The sequence below is a fragment of the Rhynchophorus ferrugineus genome, unplaced genomic scaffold (assembly GCF_030347505.1).
Source record: "Rhynchophorus ferrugineus isolate W39M unplaced genomic scaffold, kcgeb_rfMv2 rfM6, whole genome shotgun sequence".
NCBI lineage: Eukaryota > Metazoa > Arthropoda > Insecta > Coleoptera > Curculionidae > Rhynchophorus > Rhynchophorus ferrugineus.
The window spans coordinates 31,514,578-31,535,789 of NW_027472585.1; the positions used below are offsets into that span (position 1 = coordinate 31,514,578).

A 21,212-nucleotide genomic window follows, 5' to 3' on the forward strand; every position below is an offset into this window, starting at 1 on the left:
AGGAAATCAATATCACTACATAGTATAAAACAAAGTCGCCTTTTCTGTCCCTATATCCCTATGTGCGCTTAAATCTTTAAAACTACGCAACGGATTTTGATGCGGTTTTTTTCAATAGATAGAGTGATTCAAGAGGAAGGTTTATATGTATAATACATGCATAATATACTAAGGCAACATTGCTAATTTTAGAGGTTTCTAACGTGATGTCGTAAATTAACCTATTTTTTTAGGCTTATTTAGCAATTAGCAAAAACGCTGCCTAACCCTACGAGTTAGATCAAATTAATGTACTACAGTATTGTACACCATAAAAAGGTCTACAAAAAAGTCCGCGATGGTATATGTTTATCTTTTAGGGATAACCCACATTAACCATTTTTATTGTTTACTTTTTACGTGAGAAAATGGCTTATTTACGAAGCTATTTTAAGCAATACGGCATTAATCCTTATCGAATTAAGTACCTTAAATACAGTGTGCAATTAATATAGATCAATATGGTTCCTTACAGCATGTAAATTAAACAAATATTTTCGGAGATATTACAAATTTAAAATTTGCGTTTAAAAATGTGTAATGTAATAAAAATTGTATGAATTTAGATATTCCAAAGATAGCAGGAAATCTTCATAGTAAGTATAGGGGAAGAGGAATTGTTTTACTCCAAATTTAATGCGTGCAGGCCAAGGGCAGTAATGAATGAACCAAAAATACTGGATCGATTTTAATCATGTTTTCATTGAGTGACATAGGCATATATATTTTATGCCCGTGCAAAGTCGGAGCGGGCCGCTATGTTTTTATATACAACGTTCATATTTTTTCTGTAGTGTATTTAATTTAGTATCAGCATTGCACCCGTGCGAAGCCGGGGCGGGTCGCTAGTTTATTTATAATTGAGTTAGCTATGTTTCTTTACTAGCTCATAACAACTCAACTAAACTCATTTTTAAGTCAGACTTTTAAGCCTGATAGGTTTAAAAATTAATAAATAAAAAGACGTTGTAATTAGGTGACCGAATTTATTATTATTATTAAATATATTACTGATGCAAAGTATTTATTTACACAAATACAAAAGAAAAATTAAATAGTTTATTTATATACAAACTTTGGTTGTCAGTTCCTGAGGAAAAAATAATATACATTTCGTAAATCGACAGTCTGGATTTCGTGCTAACAACACATACATAACAAAAAAAGTCGAACAAAAATATCGTTTAGGAATAGTTCTTTATTTTTTGGCTGTTGGTTTTGTTGCTTTATCTTCAGTCCCAGCGTCTATAAAATTAAAGTAATTTGTATGCTAAACATTCAGTTATATTGTACTATCATTAGTGATATTATCAGACTTATGTTTTTTGCATAGGATAGCTAGTTTGCAGCTAAATTTTGTGCTACTCGTGAGTCTCGGCGCGAAACGTCCTCCGGAAAGGATGTCTGGCGTTCCGAATATTATGAACGGAAAATACTAGTTAGTTTACCACTGTTTACGCGCGATATATATACATCTACCGTAAATACAAATAACTCAAATACAACGGAAATCACGAAACCTCAAGACAACACACAGCTTTAAGGAAAACGAAGTCTAAAAATAGATATGTAAAAGTACTTTCTTAAAGCATACCAAAATATTGCCTATTCCTTGATATACCCTATCAAAATATTAGAATGAATTAATCCATAACTATTTAATACTTAATCTTTCCGATGCAAAAATAACCTTCAAGGTTTAAAATTTTCTATACTTTTTTCTCACTACATATAAGCTACTGCTTAAACAAGTAAAAAATAAATGATGCATCGATAGAATTACTCTCTCCAGCGTTACTAAATTCATCACAAATATGAGACTCTTCAGACCAACAATTTCAAATAGCATTTCTATCTTATTTAAGCGACTTAGTAATTGAATTACTGTCCTTAGGTTTATACCCCAAAGCGGTACTACACTGAGATTTCTACTAGAGCTATTTCTATTTCAGCGTTATAAAAACTTCTCTATTTAAGAGTCTTTATTTCTTTGAAAGGGTTCCTGATGTCTTATGAAAACTAAAATGCATCCTGTTCTTCAAATATATCAGGAATATATCTTTACATAAAAGCTAATCCAGTTCATTGTACTATATATAAATCTATTGCATCATGCCCTGAATTCAAAAATTGTGATTGTCTTACAATTTAGATATATTATCATAGAGAAGAGAGATTTATATAAAAATACTCAAAACCAGACATCTAAATGGGGAGTAGTGCTCAGTTATCATGCTACCAATGTCCATGTTGAATACATCTCTCATATCAAAGTATAGAAGAGTACTGGTCAAAGCTCTGTATGAGGTTGATTAAAAATAATAGATTATCAAGTAGAACAAACTTTAGACTGAAATTCCATATCTCCGAAGGAAACTAACACAATCTCTATTATAATACCTGCTTTGGAGACAACCCCGCGTGCACTATAGTGGTATGATTTTTTTACATTAGTAGTTTTAATATCTTTAATAGTTTACATTCATCAATGAATAATTCTATCTGATGCTTTAATTATGAAAATTGCCTACAATATAAGATGATGGCACTATTTAAAAAGTGACTATAAAGGCAGACCCTTTAAACGATGCCACCATTTAGAACTATCAGTAACTTTTCTCTCGCATACAAATCATCCCTCATACCTGTATTAAATTTCTCACATAAGATTAGGCTTGGATACATAACGAATTTAAAAATTTACTTTTAACATTGACATTTTATAATTTTTTTTTGGTAGTAAATTTTTGAATTTACCTTTGGAACGGAATCTTCGTCCCTATAAGGTATGTAGGAATAATGTGGTGATGACGTACAAGGTTACCTGTGTCTTATTCTCAACAGCTCTGTGGGGATTTTCCAAATTAAAAAACTAACTGCTCATTTGTACGCATTGAACAGACAAATAAGAATGATTATCATTGTTTTAAACGACATGAAACCTACCGGACATACGTAACCCCATCTATAATATAATGTAGAAATTAAATAGGCTATATTATCATGGATGATAGATTATTAATAAACTTAGTACAACATTGTGATGAACTTAGGAAACAGAAGAAACATTTATATTTGCATTACATTTCAATAAATATCGAAATCTTTTCACGGGTGAAGTAAAATAATTTTAAAATGAATGATATACAACCAGCTGATCAAATCTTTCACATGTTTGATATGGATTCAGTAATATACCTCATTTTTGATTACATACATAACTTTTAAAATGTTTTATTGATTCTCGAAAAGCACTAGTCATTCCGAAATATTTGAATAACTTGTTACAGAGATTCAAGTTCGTTTCCATATTTTCTTCTTTTGATCTTTATCTTCATATATGTATACAATTGCAAATGTTCCTACTTAAGAAAGATTTAGTTTAGATATAAAAAACAAGCGATGAAGATAATTTTTCGTGCATTATCAATTATATTGCATTAAGTGAAAATATGGCATTTGAATAGAAATAAAATATGTGATAATGACAAAAAGTTACGATTCTTCCGATGCTTCTTATACGTACAAATGCGTGTTTACGTAAAAAACTATGCTGTTAGAATATGAACAAGTAACCTATGAATCGCTCTGGAGAACAGCACGGGCGTTACTAGGTCAACGTGCCGTTCCGCTATCCTAGTTTAGTGCCGAACTCGTGTAGAATATCGCAAGCCATATCCACATTGTTTCTGGTAATACCCAACGCCTTGATGACCGAGTCCCTCGAGTAACCTTCACCGACTAATTTCTTTATATAGTCCATGTTGAGGTTCTCGTACGAGACATTCGTCTCCCTCTCTAGCGGGTTGATCTTCTTCTTGTATTTCGGTGGCAGTTCTACGTCTACGTTGGCGTAACTGGGCTTGCCTATGTTCGGACTGGTGTTTGATTTGGGCGGTACGGTTTTAGGCGCGGTCCTGTTGCTCGGACAGCTCAGGTGCCTGGTTTGAGTTTTACTCGTGTCGATCACATGATTATCACTATTGGAGGTTACCAGTCCGACGATGGTTTCGGGGGCGCTCAGTTCCACCGGCTGCTCCGGCTCGGGGGTGCGGTGCATCTCCAACATCGAGCTGCTCTTCGGTAACGGCGGAATTTCGATCGTGTGACTCAGATTGGTCACAGACTGTGATTGTGCTTCGCATAGGCCCGTACTTGTATTGCTGTTGCCGTTGCGCAGGATGTTGGAGGTGGTGGGGACCGGGGGGAACTCGTGAGTGGGCGAACTCTTGCGCGGTGGCAGGGGCGGCGGCGCGTTCGTCGGTACGACCACGGTGCCCGGTAGGTTCCTGCGCATGAACCGAGGACTGCTTCCGGGTGAAATCATCGGACTGGCTGACTGCTTAAAATAACAACAAAATTAGTATGGATACGATATGTTACCCCAACAATTGATAAGGTCATTAAAATAGTTAACTGAACAATATTTAATCTCCAAGTTTATTATCTAGCGTATGATACAAAATTAATAACGTTTACTAGAATTAATTTGTATTTGCTAGGGTTGGTATAAAAAAATTAACGTTCACACATAGATAGCGTTCTTGTATTGTACTGTAATTTTTCTATCCATTTTATATCATTTCGATATTGAGTTATATATATTAATTTGCACAAAAAATGAGATAAGTTGAAAGAAAATTTTCGTATTGATATTATGACTGAATACACGAATCTATAAACAGATGATATATTTAATACTGTATGTAAATGGATAGTACACAACCTTAAAAAAATTAATAAGGAACTCTTCTAACATGAAAGTTGAACTTGACCACTGACCAGGTAATCAATTGAGATACATTCTTTGATTGTTAGAATTGCTTTTATATTTACAGGAACGATAAAACCAAAATAATTTTATTCTCAGTTTAATAGTAAAGAATATTTCATAGTATACAAATATTTAAACTTAAGAGAGAATTATTATAGTTCTTATTAACACATACTACACAGAACACCTAAGTAGTATTGATTTCAATCAAAACTGAAAATACTCAGGTATTATATTTGGAATTAGTATTTAATTAATTGATTAATTATACACTGAAAGTATATAAAACCTATTTGGAAAGGTTGGTCATCATATACTTCCCTAATTAATTGAAATATGGGCATATGATAAAATTAATTTGGCATAAATTATTGTAAAATTAAAATATATTTTAAAATGGCCACTATCACTATTTACATGCTGCAACTGTATCCTTTCATTCAATGTGATGAAATTATGGTGATTACTAATTTTTCTTTATTTAATTTAATGAACAATACAAAACTACTCTAAGCTGAAATATAATTGTTTCTAATTTATAAGCAATATTTATTCGCATATATATTAGATGTATGACTTAATTTTTACAGATTAGTTATTCAAGTTGAAAGATATATTTAAAATGGAAATAAGTTTTCTTGGATTTTTGTGGTTTTGTAAGAACGGTTTGTAGGAAGGTTTCAGAACATCGAAAAGCCTATGTGACTTACATAATATATCAGATTCGATACAAAATCCTTCCAAGTTAAAGAAAAATTGTAAAAGGAATCAATGCGTAATGCTACGGATACTGTCTTCTGGCGTTCACGGGATTTTGAACTATATGTCGTTTACGGGGATATAAAAGCTATAAAAACCTAGTACATTGTCGTTAAAACAGGATATTCACTTCAGATACAATAGGTTTGAAGAGGGTGCTTCATTATGAATTCCTGGAAACTGATTAAACGGTGAAACAATTTACAATCTCTAAGATTACCTTCGTTATTGTTTTATTTTTCTATTCAAAATAATTTTTCTGAAAAATCTGTACAAGTTATGTCATGCATTTAATATATAAAAAAGTACAATGATCTAAATTTCAATAAGTCTTCTCATTGACTAGGCATGTACAACTAAGCAGCAGCACTTCGTTTTTGATTTGTTTCATGTTACCCTTCATGTTATTACAATATACTGGGTTTGACCTCCTCACTTTTACGTTAAAGTAATATATTTTATATATTTATATCTTCAATACTTACAGATATATCAGCACGAGGGTTCAGTGCCAGCGCGTGTAAGCTGCTTCCAGCACAGTTCCATAATTCACCAGGATCCTAAAACAGTTCTAATATGTACACCGGATGCTATATATTCCTCTCCATATATATATAAAATATAGCCCATCACATAACAGGTAACAGAAACAAGACAACAAATAGACATGCAAAAGCGTCGTCTCACTTACCTCTGCCAGTCGTTATTTTTTTAAAGCACAACATAAAACCAAGGCACAAGACACAAACATAATCGCCCTAAATAACAGCTTGTTCGCACGCATTACGTTACAAGAATATGAAACGGTGAGGTGAACAAACGAATCGAGACGAGAGACAAACAAATAACTAAAAATAAAACAAAAATATGAATTTCAATGTATATTAAGAAAAAAATACATAAATGAATGAATGAGTTTGAAAGGGGGAGACAAAAAAAAACAACAGTAAAATTACAGGATTCAAATTGTAACTTGATGTTAGCTGACAATTAGTCAAGTTAATCCCCAATTTTTCTATTAGGGCCGGATGAGACATTCTTATAGTTGAATTTAATTTAATTTTGTATATATTTGAATTCTGTAACTGCCCTTAAATGTACTAGAGTAAGATGTATTTATTTTGTACATTCAGATTTTACTAGTAGATTAAAATCAACTGCATATATACAGTTTCTTGCCATTTTTCTATTTAACTACTGAAATATTATTATGAATATTAACTGTATATTCACATAAAAATTATCAATATTTGTTTTACCAAAACGCCATATGCAATGTAGATAGTCTTTGATAATTAGAGTTTAATTTGGATTATTTTAGTGGTAATGTGGCTTAACAACAGGCTTTTCTGTTTCTGCAACTGATTTAGGCTTATCAGAATCGTTGTCTTTACAACTAGACCGTTCAGCAGTCGATTAAAATGTACATAAAATCCGAAATAAGAACACAAATCACTCTTATCATGTAAATATACCCATGCACATCTAAAAATAAACACTCTGCATTTTTTTGAACTACATGAACAGATTTGGCATTAAAAAAATGAAAAGGATTATTTATCAAATAAATACGTGTGGTACTAGGAGATATTAATATTGTATATGTATACGGATTTAGATAATACTTACGGGAATACTTTTTTAAGTTTTATACAATTATAATACATTAATTTGAGTTACACCTCTTGTAATCAATTCATAATAGCAGTAATGTTCCAAACGGTTAATTGTACAGATTTCATATGGCCGATCATTGTAATCATACTCAGGTGGTATGATAATATGTGAAATAAAATGGTTTAAAATTAAAATGCGGATGCATAAGACAAAGCGAACGATATAATAACAGGTAAACGATCAGGAAAGTAGTTCCAGTCGGGCGGCTTTAAGCGTATACAAAAATAAAAGTGCAAAAAGAGAACGTCCGACTAAAAGTACTCACAAAGACAAAAAATAAAGCACAGCCAAAGAACGTGTGTGTGTGTGAACGAATAAATAGGGATTCGAGTACAGGAGAAGATATTCGGGTGGAGTTGCTTGGTTCGGTTCCCGGTTACACAACTGGCGAGTTGTGTAACGTGAACTCGCACAGTAAAGCTGTTCATTCCGAGTAATTATTTGCATGATAAACGTCAGATTTCGGTACCTCGAATTCCTCCTCATCTTCCAAATTGGCTACGTTCTGCGACGCGGTAGGACAATTTTTTTTGTTGTGGGATTTCTTTGGGTCGAACGGATCCACTACTATTTGTTCAGTTCCTTTGATTTCTGCTCTACAAAATGGACATCCTTGACTACCCTGGCCTTCAGATCCCTAAAACATAAGTCAAAAACAAAGGTAAAATAATAGGTCTTCAAATCTCGTTATAATTTATATAAATAAAACATTGTTTTGTTACATATATATTTCCAAAAAACATCAGAACCTAACAATATTTTAAATAGCAATGAGTATCAATCCAAATTTAAGAGATTTTTCAATATGTTAATTTTAGTATACTTAATTTTAATTTATTATATGTTGGTGACTGGTATATTTGCACACTATTAATGGATTATATATTTGATATATGTATTTGTATTTGAATACTATTTTTTACGAAGGTTGCTGAATAAATATAATTACAGAGGCAGCATTATCAAATGAATGCTTTAAGTAATTATAAATTGTATTATAATAAATTAAAGTTGGAGAATGTCTTATTACAAAAATAAGATTTTGCTAGCTTATGTAGAATTTAACTCATAATTAAAACAAAATAGTTGATACATTACTGATAGTGTCTAAAACAACATAAATAATAAATGTGTATCATTAGGTAAAGAGTAAATACTTCTGCTGTATCTTAGGAAACATTACTAAACATTTATTGTCGTTAGTGAAACAAAACGGTCTAATTTTATTAATGATAGTTTACCAGCGATTCTTACAGTTTTATTGCATATTTGAATAAAAAATATTGGTTTAAAAATAAATAGTAAAAAATACGTACCGCTTGCCAAGCAGTCAAACACGGTGTACAAAGTAAATGACCACAAGGCTCTATCCTCACATCCTTATCATTTTCTGCGCAAATTTTGCACAGTTGAAACGTACTGCCCATTTCACAATATAATTCGTATTGTTCCTGCGTAACTGCGATGTGATCCTCCTGGCTCGGTTGTACCGCCCATGACAGATCGGGATTAACTGATCTACCATCTGGATAAAGGTAACTAAAAAATGGTATTGTGTAAAAATAGAAAACATAGCGGTTAGTTTGAATAAATACTTTGAAAAAGATATAACACAAATTTATAATTTTAATAGAACCAGAAAGTATTATATATTAGTATGTTTATTATTAATTGTACACAGATAAGTATATAGAGTATTAACTGATATGTTAGGAAATAATTGAGAGAAACTTGAATTTATTAAATTATTGTTGACTGGATAAAAATAACTGTTATGATACATACATATAGAGCATATATAGAAATATTCAGAATGATATTATTTTTTTATTGTAAATTATTATATCATTAGTTATAGCAGATCTTTTCTGTATCCTACTAGGCGGACTAATCCGTTTATACTTACAATCCTTCTCGATACCCATCCAGAAGTGCCTGAATCAGACTCTTGTTCTGTGGTATCGTTTGTAGAATTTCACCCTCTGGAGTCACGTAGCCTATGGCCCATTGTCCTAGTCTCGTGCATGACAGTCTGAATACATAGGAACCAGCCTTGTTGATGTATCGCAGTAGCCGAGCCTTGACTTCGTCGTACGTCAAGAAAGCTACGTATCCGGGATGCGTAACGGCCAGTATTTGCCAATTGCGCAACAACGTTGTCCACGGTTGAAATAACCTTGAAAAAATATTACAAATTAATAATCGTATAAGGACAAATATATAGGTTAATCTAGTGATTCTTTGACACTTTTTCCTACAAAGTATATCAAAATAAATTTAAGAAATAAAAGAAAACAAAATATACTTAGGTGCATATATAATATATGTCTATCCAAAACAGCAGTGAATTCAAGCCATGTCAATTTAAGACGTCAAAACCTCGCAATATTGTCGCATTTAACTTTCACTTATTGTTTATTTTAACTTTTATATATTACAACATTCTAAAGCAAATAAAATAATGACTATTTACTGCAACTTTGGATAGACTATATGACAATATTCATTACGTGCTTGCCGTTTTATGATAATTTTTCACCTTAAAAAGGCATTTATTGACAAAATTGGTACTATATATATTAATAAAAACATTTTCTATCATAGTAGAAGGATTTACCTACAGATGCAAATAAAGATATCTTTATTTGCAGCATTTTATTTTATTGCATTTTATTAACTTCCCATGTGAACTGCAACATTTTATCCTTCACAACTTTTGCAACATCTGGCCAAACATTATCGCGCAAAAGAATGACTTTGTATCTGTAGCCAGTTACAGCTACTTTTTTTTACAACAATATCGCAATTCAATTTATTTAATTGACGTCGGTAGACATTTGCAGTAACAGTTTCATTCGGTTTTAGCAGCTCGTAATACATTACTTGTTGCTAATCCTATCATATGTACAAAATATATGACCATGAATATTCCACCTCGCTATCGATATGAATGACTCTCCTGAATTAGCTCATGAATTTTAACCTAAGATTGTCATAGTAGATCTACTGTTCATTGCCAGTTACATTACGCAACAGAAATCTCTTCTGGTTTTGCTCGGCTAGCAATGAAAGCGCACTTTCAGTAAATTCATATGTCATTTTCCCTCCTTTTGTATCATTCCCATCTCGCAGGTACATCTAGAAACACTTGATCAATTATTCAAAAAATGTTTGAGAGCTGGGTTCTCGTCCAATAAGTCCTGCAATTCATAGTCTTTTTTGGTTCTCTAGGTCTCGATTGACATCAAAACCATCACTTTTAAATCGTCGAAATCCAAACAAAATTGATAGGATATGAACAGCATCACATAAGTCTTTAAAACTGGATGATGGAACTGCTTTGATGGGCTTGAATTAATTTCCTAACACATACATAATTTTCAATTTTTTAAATTAATCAGTGTTATATTGGTAATAAAAATATCTTTATTGAGCAACAAATTAGATTTGCTTTGTTTTTGTTTTTTTTTTAATTTTCGTGAGTTCCTTATTTACTTTTTGAAATCGGTTCAATTTTTTTGTTAAAAATATTTTATTTTTCTCTTTTTAGCGTTAGATATTTACTCAGTAAGTTAAGCAGTTATTTTATTATATAATTAAATCAATTAATATTTACATATGTATAAGTGGAATTAATAAACAAATAATATCGATGACATCAAAAGATAAAGAAATACATTAAGCAATTAATAACGAAAATTACGAAGAGAAATGATTGTTATAAGAACATTTTAAATATTAAATAATAAATCCACCATAATTTTGTGAACTAAGTAATAACCAAAGCCTGAAGAAGTATTATATTATATTTAATACTTGGAATTGCAGTGTATAATATAAATTTAATTTTGAGGGCTTTTTTTATATATTTTAAAGTCACCTTTTTACCACCGAGGGTTTATCTGGAGTGGACCTAGTGTTTAACGTGGACTCGACATTAAGACTACCGACTGGCGAGTGACCAACTTAGAAATCATCCCAGAAGACATCCGGTCTTACCCAGCCTGGTTACTGGCGTGACTGGGATCATTTTCCTTGTCGGATTTTGCACTCTTGCCTAGGACAACCACAAATATTAAACAATCGCAAACGTAAATTTACGACCATGTCCCAGCAAGATTCGATCCCGCGACTATCGCAACAGTAGGTGGATTGTCTTGTCGCCTTTAAACCAAGCCGGCTGAGGGCTTTTGTCTTCAATCATCCGTCGATAAATTCTCGTCTTTTGAGCAATCCAAGATTTATTGGATAAGAAGTAATATACAGATCGGCAACGCCATCAGTCCGAAACAAGCGCTAGTAGGAAGAACCATTGCCGAGTCAATACGGCAACTGGGATACGAAATCCCTTTAGCCTTTAGCGCTTATGCAGTTTCTCTACCAAAGATGACTTTGGCAATATGTAGTCGGGTGCTGTTGTGCTACAATATTACTTTGGTGAAAGACTTTTGGCATGCTCCGCTCAAATGCATCAATGATTGTTGGTAACGTTATCTCGAGATGATTTATCTCAAGGATTCAACGAGTTCCATTTGAGTTTGATATGAGTTTTTGTCTAATGTTACTTTTAAAACGTCGGAACCATTTCATTTTCAGATGCCGTGTCACTAAAACCTTAAGCTTTGAATTGATCTGACTGAAAATTGATTTTTTTTTATTTCTAGACTAGACTACCCTCTTAAATAGCGACCAGTCTTCATCTTTTGTAAATTCTTCAAAACTTATTTATTCATCTTATATTAAATAGCTTATATTTTAAATATGAAGCAAAAATAAGAATAACAAGTGAGAAAAACGAAAACGAATAAGAACTTTGCCAGACAAGTAGTTTTAATTGTAACTGTAATTTTTATGAGGTATTTTGTGATATTTTTGGAAATAACTTAACGAAAAGGAAATGTGGTAGCCAGTTCTGCGAATGATTTATGTAATCGTAACGAGACTGAACTATAATGGTCTGTTAAATAGTTCGCGTTATCGATACGAAAATAAGTGAAATAAATGCTCGACGAGACATTCCGGCTTAAGAGGTTAATACCTCGTGTGAAATGTTAAGCCGATAGACTACTGACCATTGTATTCTGTTCGAACAGGCGGAATTATGAATAATTTCCGCCAGTGTCTCATTAACATTCAATATCGATAAAAACAGGATATGGACTTCCACGCAGCGCAGTGTATAGTCGCCGCATATCCTCCACTATATATATTTAAATATACGATTTCGTTTCAGCCGACGGATCGTATTATAGCGCGAACTGAAGATATCAATCTCCAGATATTGAATGAGCTCGAGGATGCAGGCGGCGCTGCTACAAGTAACACTAATAAATAACAAACGATTGAATAAGACTGCTTTCAAGGAAGTACGTATATCGAATCAGCTTAAAACCATATAATTGTAATAGATCATTGTGTGATATTTTTATTCCGGATAGAAATCCTGATATAATCTTGATGTCAAAAGAAAATGTCAAGAACATGTTAGGAGAGTGGGTAGCTTGTAGAACGCAAACAAAAATAGAAAAGCAGTAAAAATGTATCAGAACAACATTCTTAATCCTCAATGATATATTAGATATATAACTTCTGCATATTTTTTTTTAAAACTTAATATTAGGTGGTAATTTTATTGTATTCCACACGAATGCCAAAGAAATAATGTAAATTTGTAGTGTTCTTGATATTGATATCGTATCTTGTAAAAAGTGTAATTATTGGACAAATACTTTAGAAATGATGATGTTAATATTGTGACTTGCAATGAGTTAGGCAGTCTCAAAGATTTGAAAATGCGAAACTGTAAACTATAGTGGATGAAGACTGATTGCAAACGTAACAGGAAGTCGCGATTTCTTAGAGTTTGCATAAAAAAGAAGGCCTGCACAAGAACTTGGAAAGTGGGTTTCACATGTATTGACTGAATAATATAAGACTAGGTCAACGTATCATAAGGCAACAAAACGGAACCCTTTTGGTTAAAATCGTAACGAATGGTGAAAAACGTGAAATGTCCATGGATCTGGGCGGACTTAAAGAGGGTTCTCCTGTGTTTACGAACCCTTGGTAATTGAGCGAAAAACTTGATCAGAAAAAGTCATTTACTAGAAGCCGATAGGCAAATCATACTGCTGCATGGCGATGTTTGACCTGATATGACTCGCGCGATTCACGATATCCACTAGACTTGACCCCATCTATCTGCCATTTGTTCCCACCCTGCAATACGCCTTAGTTGTATAACTGGTTCAAAATTTCGAACGATGTGCAAAAATTCGCCGATGACTTTAGTGCCCCAGAGTCTGAATGATTTACAGCCAAATATAATCATTTTCATCATAGTCACTGTTAAGGCATTTCTGTTAATATGTGACAATATGATGAGTTTAATATTAAGCTTACAAATATGTGAGAGGCATATTTGTCCATCACAAAACTAAGCGACTAAACAACCAACAGTAACCTACTAATTTATATCCTACTGTCACGCGCCCTCCACAAAGGGGGTTAGGGTCATGACGATATCCCATCTTGAAGGTGATCAGCAAGATTCATGAATGCTAGTAATAATCCATATTTATGTCATTTGGTTTTAAGTAGAATAAAGGGTATTTACATTCAGATGTCCAAAATTAAAAAACAATAAAATTCGATTAACAGATAATACAATCCTTTTATTAGTATAGCTTAACAGGTCAATTGAAAAGTCCCCGGCCTACAAAAGCAAAACAGATTTTTTTGACAAAATAAATTTCTTTATTCAACATATTTCCCTTCAAGGGTGATACACTAATTATTGCGGCCCTCCAATTTTTCGATATTATTTTTATAGTACTATTTGTCCTTTGCTTCAAAATAGACTTCAGTTTCGGCGATCACCTCTTCATTCGATGAAAATGTTTTCCCAGCTAGCATTCTTTTGAGATCTGAGAACAGGAAAGTCGCTGGTGGTCAGATCTGGAGAATACGGTGGATGAGGAAGCAATTCGAAGCCCAATTCATGGATTTTTGCCATCGTTTTCAGTGACTTGTGACACGGTGCATTGTCTTAATGAAGCAGCTCTTTCTTTTTCTTCAAATGCGGCCGTTTTTCGGCGATTTCGTCCTTCAAATGGTCCAATAACGTTATGTAATAGTCGCTATTGATGGTCCTTCCTTTTTCAAGGTAGTCAATGAAAATTATTCCATGCGTATCGCAAAATACAGACACCATAACCTTGCCAGCCGATTGTTGCATTTTCCCACGCATTGGAGCGAGTTCATCGTGTCGAGTCCACTCGGATAACTGTCGATTGGACTTTGGAGTGAAATGATGGAGTCATGTTTCATTCATTGTCACATATCGACGAAAAAAAATTGGGTTCATTAAACTTGATCATCTTCAAACACTGCCCCGAATCATCAACTCGTAGTTGTTTTTGGCCAAAGAGCTCGCGCGGTACCCACTTTGTACAGAGCTTTCTCATACCCAAATATTCGTGAATGATATGATGTACAGGTTCAGTTGATATCTTTAGAGTGTCTGCTATTTCATTCAATTTCAATTTACGGTAATTCAAAATCATTTTGTTGATTTTTTAAATGTTTTTGGTTCAACTGTATTTTTTATCAATTTTTTTCACAATAGCAAAAGTTATTTCACTAAAAATGCTATACTTCACAAACAAATGATCCGACAGCTTTCAAATTTATACACGTATCTTTTGAGGGTTAGGGCTAACTAAAAAACATATGGATTTAATTCTAGTAACGCCATCTATGTGTCAGGCCGGCTTTTCAATTCACCTGTTAATGTCAACCAATACAACAAATATGATAGGAAAAAAGTTATGTATTACTACAAACTAAAAAAAAAGAAAGATATTGCAAAGCTTAAGTCTAGTGATATAATCTGTCCTGTGTTTACGAACTATTGTAATGGAGGCAGTGTCACTTTCTGGTAATCATGTATTTTGTAAATTTTGTTTCGATAGCACTATGGGAAATGTAAACTGTACTGAGTTTGTGTACGTTACAGTATAAAAAAAGTGAAAAATAAAGGTAATTTAACAAATGATTTATTATGAGAAGCAATATTCAAAGTTGCAATATCCTATTCCAGTTAAAATATAATGGAGTTGATAATGTTATTAAACTGAATTCGTGATTGATTTCTTAAACTGTGTGTAATCCAGATTTTTTTCTGATTGATTGTTATATTCACTAGTCCAAAAGGTTACAACAATAATCTGGATATGTTTGAGTTGTTGTATTATCAATTATTTTGCATCCCAAAAAAACAATCCCTTCATGTCTTTATTCGAAGGAATAATTGTAAGCCATGTGCCATGCAACTTTCAGAAATTCAAAACTTCAGCCAAAGTATTGCTCAATGCCCAATGAATTGTTTAGGTAAATTTGTCTTGAATAGTCAATCGAACATAAAATGATGATGACGAATTTAAACTGAAACTTATAACCTATTTCGAATACACTGGCATTTGAAAGTGAAGCAAATTATATATTATAAATCTCGTTTAATTCATCATGTCCAATCCAATTGCAACGGGGTCAAATTTGGAACGATGACCAGGACTGCACGAGAAGAAAAAAACGCCCAAGGTGCGCCTGATTCAAAACGTATTAAAAAACAATACATCGTTGCTGGTTTCGTAAGAATGATTCGTCGCATCGAGCAATCGGCCAATGCAGCTCCGCCAAAGGTCGGTTCCTTAAAGAGGAGTGAAAGTATCGACAGGTGGAACAATAAGAAAAACTTAACTGGAATTATTAAAATGAAAATCGCTTACGACAAAGATCGCCTTATTTAGATTTATTGCAAACGTTCTACTGTACGTGCGTTGTTTGTTATTAGCAATAGTCCTTGTTCCTTTAATTAATAGCTGATGGGGGTAATAAAATAAATTTATAAGTTATGTTTTTAAATAGGATTCAATAAATTTGACTTTCGATAAAGTTTAATACGATATCGAACTAAAATCAAAGTTAGGTTCCTTGCTTCTAAAAAAAATACTCTAAATCTATAGGATTGAGATTGAGATGTTGGTTATTACTCACCAGCTTTATGGGGCCTTTCATAAAAAGCTTTCATTCTAAAACAAATGAAACACATTTCGAGTTTGGCTAAAACGCATTTAGTTGAAATAAATTAGAACAGGAGTGCCTTAGGAACTAATTTATATTTGACAATTAGTAACAAGAAATCATAGATATAATCTGCTCAAGCTGAACGAAATTATCACGTAAGCTACTTTTTTTTCGTCTTGCCTTTCTGGCTTGCAGTGCGGAAAAGTGATTGTGACAGAAAAACCATAGAATTGGTCCAAGGATGTTTTTTTCATTTCTGAACAACATAACTCGAGAATTGTATGAAGACTTTTCTTAATTACAAACATGTCTAATGGACTGAATTAACTTACTATTGATGTTGGACGTTCCTTTTCTGTTGGAAGAATTTTTCGGTGGTTGTATGAATTCAGAGACTAATGGCGACGCCTATTCTCGTTCTATTTGACTGTTTCTGACATACAATGAGGCATTCAGAATCACACTCAACATCTGATTTTGGAACGCTTACGGTTTCTCGATTTTAGTCGGTTGAGTTGAAAAACGGAACGTCCTATAACGTGATATACAAGGATTTTAATTGAGACTAGTAGTTACTTGATCTACCCAGAAGAGGGAACAGTGCTCTCGAAATAAAGTACGAGGTATGTCGAGGCGTACTTTAATAAAATATCCCATTTTGTAACTATGGGATGGGATATTTTTCGGTAAGGAAATTCTCAAATCAATTTAGAGGACGTTTACGGTGGAATATTATCGCTTGCATTTTTTGTGGATTAATTTGCAGTTTGCAGAAAGCAGCGTCATTCGCAACAGAACGTGGATTTTACTATTTCTACTTTAGGAACATCAGCTATGTACATATTGAATAATAATTAGAAAATACTTGATGAATCCAGCATATGAAACCGGTTTTTCAAATATCTATGTTTAATGCTTTCAATATTAGACTATGTTGCCACACTTTGTCGAAGGCCTTAGTCAGGTCAAGGAATATTGCGCCCACGAGGTTCTTTGTTCATAAAGTATGCGGTTTACTCGGCCCGCCAGCCTTAAAGCTTGATTGACTGACGAGTGTTTGGCTGGAAATCCAAATTGCTCGTTTTGGATGAGCTCGGGTAGTTGGAGGACGTTGATTTGTCTAATTTTTCGTAATAACAGTAATATAAGCGTATTTTAAAATTGATGAGAAAATAATTAGTTGACACTTGAAAAAGGACAATAGCGATTCTGTACTAATGATAACGCCCAACATAATGCAAAGCCAAGAAAACCCACTATAAAATTATTATATAGGAAACATCTTTTATCACCATCTTAGCCACCCGTCATTTCCTTTTCCCATTGTCACTTGTTCCGATTGATCCTATTTAGTTTGACCGTCTAATCTGTCTGATTCCCGGAATAATGAAAAGATAATAAAAGGAACTATTAGTGGAACAATACCTTCAGTTACGTTTTTGTTTTTACTACTTAAATTAGGTTTATAGTTAGGCTTGATATAGAATTCAAAGAACTAAACTTCTTTGATTTCTTGACTCATTGAATTTATTGATTGAAGTACTCTATGTATAACATTGTCAAGAACAACGTTTAATTATAAAATTCTCTATAAACACTCTTATATATTGTTTTGAAAATAACAAAAATGTATTTCACTAAAACCGCTGTAATAATATAACAGTTCGAATGGAATGATAGTTTGACACGTACTGTTGTGTAAATTAATTCTTAAATAAATGTGTGCCAATTGGATAGCTGAGGAGGTTAAGGCGATTGGACGAGTTTTTTACTGCTGCGATAGTCGCGGGTTGCAAAAGCATGGATGTAGTTTATGTCTCTGAATGTAATTGTAAAAGTCCTTAGATTACAGTGTAAAACCCGTCAAGGATAACCATTCCATCATGGCAGTAATTAGGCATTATAAATAAACTCTCATATTTTGCCACTTTCTTTTAGAAATTACTGGTGCGTTACAACTACAAATGATACATTACAACAATTCAAAGATCTAAACGATAAGCGTCGATAGTAAAGTAATAGTAAATCTTGACAAATCACCCAGTTGCTATTCTAAATAAAAACAATATAAGAATCATCAATTATTACTCTTTCGATCGATAAACATTATTCCGAATTTCAGTATGACTCCCTCACCACAACACCACAAATTATTCCTACCGATACAACTATTTCCACTGTATTCACTTCGAGATGACTTAAAAATGTATGGTGTTGAAAACGCGTCATCACATTATAACTGCATTAATTGAGAAACGCCGCTCTTCTCCAAACAAACGGTTAACCATTTCCTTCGATGAAGACTCCTCTAAATATTTATTTACTTAACAGATTCGGATATACGTTGCTTATTCGGAAAACAAACATTTTTCAATTTATTTCAAAATTTCGACGGTTTAATATAGTTTCCTTGTTTTTTTTACAAATCCAATGAAAAATGTATCGTCTCTCTAACACTTAGTCAAAATTTTAAAATAAAATATCGCTGTGTAGTAACATAGTGGAAAAGGAAAATAGAACAAACTACTTTATGAAGGTTGATGCAAAATTCAGCGGTAAAGATGCAGAAAAACCAGCACAGTATAAATATCCTGACGTATCATCAGTGTCGAAGACAATTCAACGTATTGATCGATTACAAATTTATCAGGCAAAAATGCAATAAATTTGCTTTAAAAACTTCGTCTTCATCACCGGTAAGCAATGAAAGTGATTTCGCTATGGAAGAAAAATATCAAATTTATTTGTTGAACCTGATATTCAAAAACTAATTTTTTTATCGTTCACAGCTTTTTTGATAACCAGAAATCATGGGATTATAAGTACATAATCAACAATTTATTGGAAAATCACAAGATTGGAGCTCGAATATCTCTCAAAATGTATTTTCTGCATTCACATCTTGATTTTTTTCCATAAAACTTGGGCGACACGAGCGACGAGCAAGGAAAGTAGCTATACCAAGATATATAAAAAATCGAAAGAAAGTTATTATTTTGGGACAAAGGCATAATGAGCAACTACTGTTGAACCCTGATGCGTGAAACATATCCCAAGCAGTATAACAGACTCAGTTAAACCTCTGTTTATATCTGATTTACACTTTTTAATTCAACAAATTACCATTGATGGCATAAAATAGTAAAATAACGAGTTTATTGAATATTTTGAAAACTAGGACGAATTTTAAGAAACGGGCAGCTGAGTTGGAGAAATAAAAGTAAGTAACTGTCACTGATGGATTAACGTATAACATGATTTTTTTTATTCCACTTTTCCTACAAAACCGAATATATTGCAGTTCCTGATCAGTCCAATACGGTACAAAGTTCGAATGCTTAATGTTTTTTTATAGTAAGAATGTTAAATGAGCATAATTATGTATAGAACACATAAACCTTTTTGAAACTTACTTATAGAGGAATTACAAGATAAATTATCGAAAAATATGTAATTCATAATAAACTGCTTCTCTATAGGCAAATTGGGAAACATTTTATAGGGGCGTTATTCTGTTATCTCTTCTTTCACAAAAAACACAATCAAAATTTTATAAACCAATAATTGGACCGCTACGTCTGAATACGCCGGAGATATAGCTTTTTTCTTTCTTGTTCCAGAATGATCAGCTAGAACCAAATGGTCTTTTGCTGATGTCGTTTCGGGTTCGCGATAGAGAAGTGTTTTGCGGGCGACTAAGACCCCGGGTTATGACTGGGATTTCCGTAGTTGGTTATCTACCGAGGTTTGTGGAAGGGTAGGGATTTAATCAAGATGTTGCCGTGTTCTAAGGCGCCTAGGGAGATCCTTACACTGATCATGTTCGTGAAACTCTTCACGAACGGGATGCCTGATTCGAGGTGAGTGTTGACGTTCCTCATAAATCATGGGGCATTGAGTAACGCGCGGACTTTTTTGGATTGGAACACTTGGAGTAGTTCAAGTTGTCTCTCCGAGGCATACTTGTACCACACCTGTGTTCCGAAGAGGCAGACTGAAAGGACTAACATTTTGTGCAGAGTCGCTTTCTAAGGGATTGGGAGTTTACTTTTTCTGCATAGGAGTGGGAAGAGTAGATTGTACACGCCATTGTCTTAACAGATAGCGCACTGGATTTGGGCTAACCATTGGAACCTGCGGTCGAACTGGAGACCGAGGTATGATACCTTCTGGAGCCAGGGGATAGGAACTTTATCGATTTGGAGGCGATAGCCGCGGAACTCTTGCGGTGGAATAGAATAGCCTGAGTTTTGCTCGAGTTTATCTGCAGCCACCAGAATTTGCACTACGCAATAGTCTGGTTTAGCTGGACTTGGAGTTTGTTGCCAATAGCGTCCGGATTGTAGCCGGTTGTGAAGAAAGCTGTGTCATCTACATAAAATGCTGTGTGAGAATGTTTATGGAGTGGGAAATCAGCCATCTACAGGTTGGACCATGGCAGGGGCTGGTGGAGCACCTTGCGGGACTCCTGCGGATACTTGTTTTTGAGGAGACTGCGTCACCGATCCTCACTTGAAAGGACCTACCATCCAAGTATGAATTTATCAAGGAGCTTAGGTCATTCGGTAAACAGATAGCGATTATACTAACTATACCTAAACCTGTTATATAGGTATTTCAGAAGAAATTAGTTTGGTATACTGTTAAAGAAAAAGGTTTTTAGACAAGAACACATCAAAATACAAGTAACCTTATTTTAAATTTCTTTAATTAAACCAACCGTTAATATTGATTCATATTTTTATGGCTATGTTTATTTATATCAGTTGATTTATTAGATGGATTTATATTTTATTTCAGTTTATAAATAACTCACTCAGTGATTCAGAAGTTTTATTAAAACTGTGAAGTGTGTTTGAACATGTGTGAAGTGTGA

General features: G+C 33.4%; 1 protein-coding gene across 3 annotated transcripts in view; it reads right to left on the reverse strand.

Moving 5' to 3' along the window:
• Positions 1 to 1,008: 1,008 nt before the first annotated feature.
• The window catches only part of Cbl (E3 ubiquitin-protein ligase CBL), an 84,982-nt gene continuing 64,778 nt past the window's right edge, over positions 1,009 to 21,212 (reverse strand). The window contains exons 3-7 of one of the 3 annotated variants that reach the window (XM_076406924.1): positions 9,156 to 9,425; positions 8,566 to 8,788; positions 7,719 to 7,886; positions 6,058 to 6,132; positions 1,009 to 4,381 (exon numbers count right to left, since the gene is read on the reverse strand). In XM_076406924.1, coding sequence (XP_076263039.1) covers positions 3,671 to 4,381; positions 6,058 to 6,132; positions 7,719 to 7,886; positions 8,566 to 8,788; positions 9,156 to 9,425 — 1,447 coding nt within the window. In that variant the 3' untranslated portion in view covers positions 1,009 to 3,670. The remainder of the gene's footprint in view (positions 4,382 to 6,057; positions 6,133 to 7,718; positions 7,887 to 8,565; positions 8,789 to 9,155; positions 9,426 to 21,212) is intronic. The other 2 variants (XM_076406926.1, XM_076406927.1) reach the window with 2 other exon arrangements.